A 3,241-nucleotide genomic window follows, 5' to 3' on the forward strand; every position below is an offset into this window, starting at 1 on the left:
TCAGACCTCCGCTCCGCCGTTATTCTTACGCAGCTGGATCGAGGATATGAAGCCAATGGTAACAGTCTTAAGAAACTTGAGGATTTGTGTAAGTTGGTGCACAATGGATATTTTATGTCGATTGTCACTGAATTTATGAAGCTCGTTTTAAAAAAGCGCTGTTCAAAAGGTTTTTTGTATAATTTTAATAATACTTTAATATATAGGTACAGTCAGCTGCAGAGAAAAGGTACCACCCCTGCATACAAACTTCTATGCAAGGGTGTTATCTTTTCTCTGCAGCTGACTGTAGGTACATGAATAATTAAACGACAATGCACAGTGGTTTCACGATAAATTATAGCTGGATATTTTTATCCCTTAAGTACCTATAAAATGAATAAGTAAATTAAAATAAATAAACTGTAATTTTATTAAAACCTGATCAACGGTATTGAATACATATAAGGGAAATATTTACACATTATGTCGTTGGGGTTAGTTACATTGTAATAGGCGTGGTTCGGTTAGGTAAGATTTCTGTTAATCAACGGTTTTAAAATTCCTGCCATTGATTAAACATAGGAAAAGTGTCTAAATTATTCGGAAGTAACCTTTTATTTATATAACTACCTTTTTATTTACCTGCTAGTAATTTATTAAATTAAAACAAAACAAAAAACTTTTAGTAGGTTACCGCGTTTGGCTAAAGATCTTAACACCACCTGTTAAACGAATGTGACAATAGTGCGCAAATATAAATTCACTGAGCGCAATATAACTCTCACAAAACACTAGACTAATAAACATTATTGTAGCACACCGTCTTCTTACAAAGCTACTTAATAAATGGACTTAATTACATTGTACATACCTCTTTGAATGAACTACATTATTCTTCTTTTTGTTACGTAGTGTGTGCGTAGTTCATCGGAAAAAGCGGCCAAGTGCGAGTCGGACTCGCCCATGAAGGGTTCCGTATTTAGGCGATTTATGACGTATTAAAAAAAACTACTTACTAGATCTCGTTCAAACCAATTTTCGGTGGAAGTTACAGGGGGGGGGGGACACACATTTTACCACTTTGGAAGTGTCTCTCGCGCAAACTATTCAGTTTAGAAAAAAATGATATTAGAAACCTCAGTATCATTTTTGAAGACCTATCCATAGATACCCCACACGTATGGGTTTGATGAAATAAAAAAATTTGAGTTTCAGTTCTAAGCATGGGGAACCCCCAAAATTTATTGTTTTTTTTTCTATTTTTGTATGAAAATCTTAATGCGGTTCACAGAATACATCTACTTACCAAGTTTCAACAGTATATTTCTTATAGTTTCGGAGAAAAGTGGCTGTGACATACGGACGGACAGACAGACAGACAGACAGACATGACGAATCTATAAGGGTTCCGTTTTTTGCCATTTGGCTACGGAACCCTAAAAATCGTCTAATAATTTCCGCCCTGGTAAGTCTGGTATAACGAGGCATCGAAATAAAATTTTCCTGACCCAGGCTATTTATGAGGCCACTAACTTAATGAAATGGAGATAGAATAATTAGCCACTTGCCGCTAATTTCCAAAGTTATTAATTGAGGCGTTAGAAAGACCGTCATCTGGTCGGTCACGGCAATGGCGGCTATCTCCGGCTATGTATGTTCCTAAATGACTTCTTTTGATTATGATGCCATGACAAAGCTTTAGTAAAGCGTTTTGCATCATTGATTGTCTTATTGGTATCGTTTAAATCTTGTATAATATGATACAGTGAAAGTAGTAAATCCGGATATTATTGTACTCGTAAGTGAGAATAGTAGTAGGTATACTTATTAAATGGTAAAATGTGTAAACTGTAAACGGAAGCATTAGTCTCCAGTTTTTTGGTACGGCAGGTATCTGTATTCAAAAAACTTTGTTTAACCTTTATTACTACTACTATGTCTAAATTTAATAATAAACTTTAAAATAAAAAGGACACATATTTATTTTTAAACAAACGAAACGAAGCTACGTCACTATGATCATAAGATTCATAAGTTATTTATAGGTATATGTACAAGTAGGTTTAGGCTTTTTTAGGTGGGGCGGGTGGACAGTTGTAGCCCTCGTGAAATTCTCTGTAATAAGTCCAAGGCGACTGCAGCTGAAAACTTCGATATTCCTGGGCGAACTCTACCGGCTCATACACGATCTTCTTCAATTCGTCATCATAGCGAACCTCTGTATACCCTACCTGGGGAAAATCTTTTCGCAATGGGTGGCCTGTAAACCCATAGTCGGTTAAAATCCTTCTCAAATCCGGGTGATGCGTAAAGATAATGCCGAACATATCGTATGTTTCCCTTTCATACCAATTAACGCCGTGCCATATTTCGTACGCTGAGTGTAGAGGCGTCAATTCGTCAGTGTAAGTTTTAACTCTAGCCTTTGTTGCAAATCTGAAGCTTCGTAGAATGTAAGCGACCTCAAATCTATACACTCGCGTAGGAACATCCACAGCAGTAACTAATGCACATTGGCCAAAACAGGCATTTTGGTGATGAGCCATGAAGCTCAAGACACAAAACGTACCTTCGGGAGCAACCAGAATTTCAAGCTCATCTGTATGTGTCATCTGAATCTTCTGAACAAATTTTGGCAAACAGGCAGCAACGTATAAGCCAAATTCATAAAGCCTTTGCCTAGCTGGGTTGTTATGTTTTCTAAGGGTCCAAGCTTTGACATCGATGGGTTGCAAAGCAAATCCTTTCTCTAACTGTACCTTATCGCTGCTTACATCTTTCTCTGCGCATGGATCCTTGCTTTTACAGGGATCATTCCTCTTGCCACAATCATCGCTTGATACAATGTTTGTTACGCGGAGGGAACGTTTAAAAACATGTGCTATTGTATTTTTAACTAACGAAGATAAAATTCTATTCATTTTGTTATTAGTGATGAGTGACAACTAAATTTGTCAGTATGACTTTATTTATTTTACGAATACAAAGTACAAGACTCGTAAATAAGGTTATTCAACAATGATTCAACATTACATTTTGACTACAAAAAAATCTTAAAATTGACATGGCACTGTCAAATACGTTACTTATATGCTTATAGGTTATAGGCGGTCTTATAGGTTACTTTATCTCTGCCATAATTTTAACTAAAAATGTTAAATTACTTTCTTTCTCCTATTTCGTTGGTTAAAAAGTAAGAATGAACGAGGATTCGATCGCTTAATAAGTAAGTGTAATTTGTTTTTTTACACAATTTTTA

At 35.9% G+C, this 3,241-nt stretch overlaps 1 protein-coding gene across 1 annotated transcript; it reads right to left on the reverse strand.

The window, feature by feature from the left end:
- Nucleotides 1–2,030: 2,030 nt before the first annotated feature.
- LOC134647635 (NADH dehydrogenase [ubiquinone] iron-sulfur protein 3, mitochondrial-like) lies at nucleotides 2,031–2,911 on the reverse strand. The gene has a single exon (XM_063501992.1). It carries the CDS (start codon nucleotides 2,901–2,903, stop codon nucleotides 2,046–2,048), a length of 858 nt encoding a protein of 285 aa, XP_063358062.1. The 5' UTR covers nucleotides 2,904–2,911; the 3' UTR covers nucleotides 2,031–2,045.
- Between the last annotated feature and the right edge of the window lie 330 nt (nucleotides 2,912–3,241).

The sequence above is a fragment of the Cydia amplana genome, chromosome 4, assembly GCF_948474715.1.
Source record: "Cydia amplana chromosome 4, ilCydAmpl1.1, whole genome shotgun sequence".
Lineage (NCBI taxonomy): Eukaryota > Metazoa > Arthropoda > Insecta > Lepidoptera > Tortricidae > Cydia > Cydia amplana.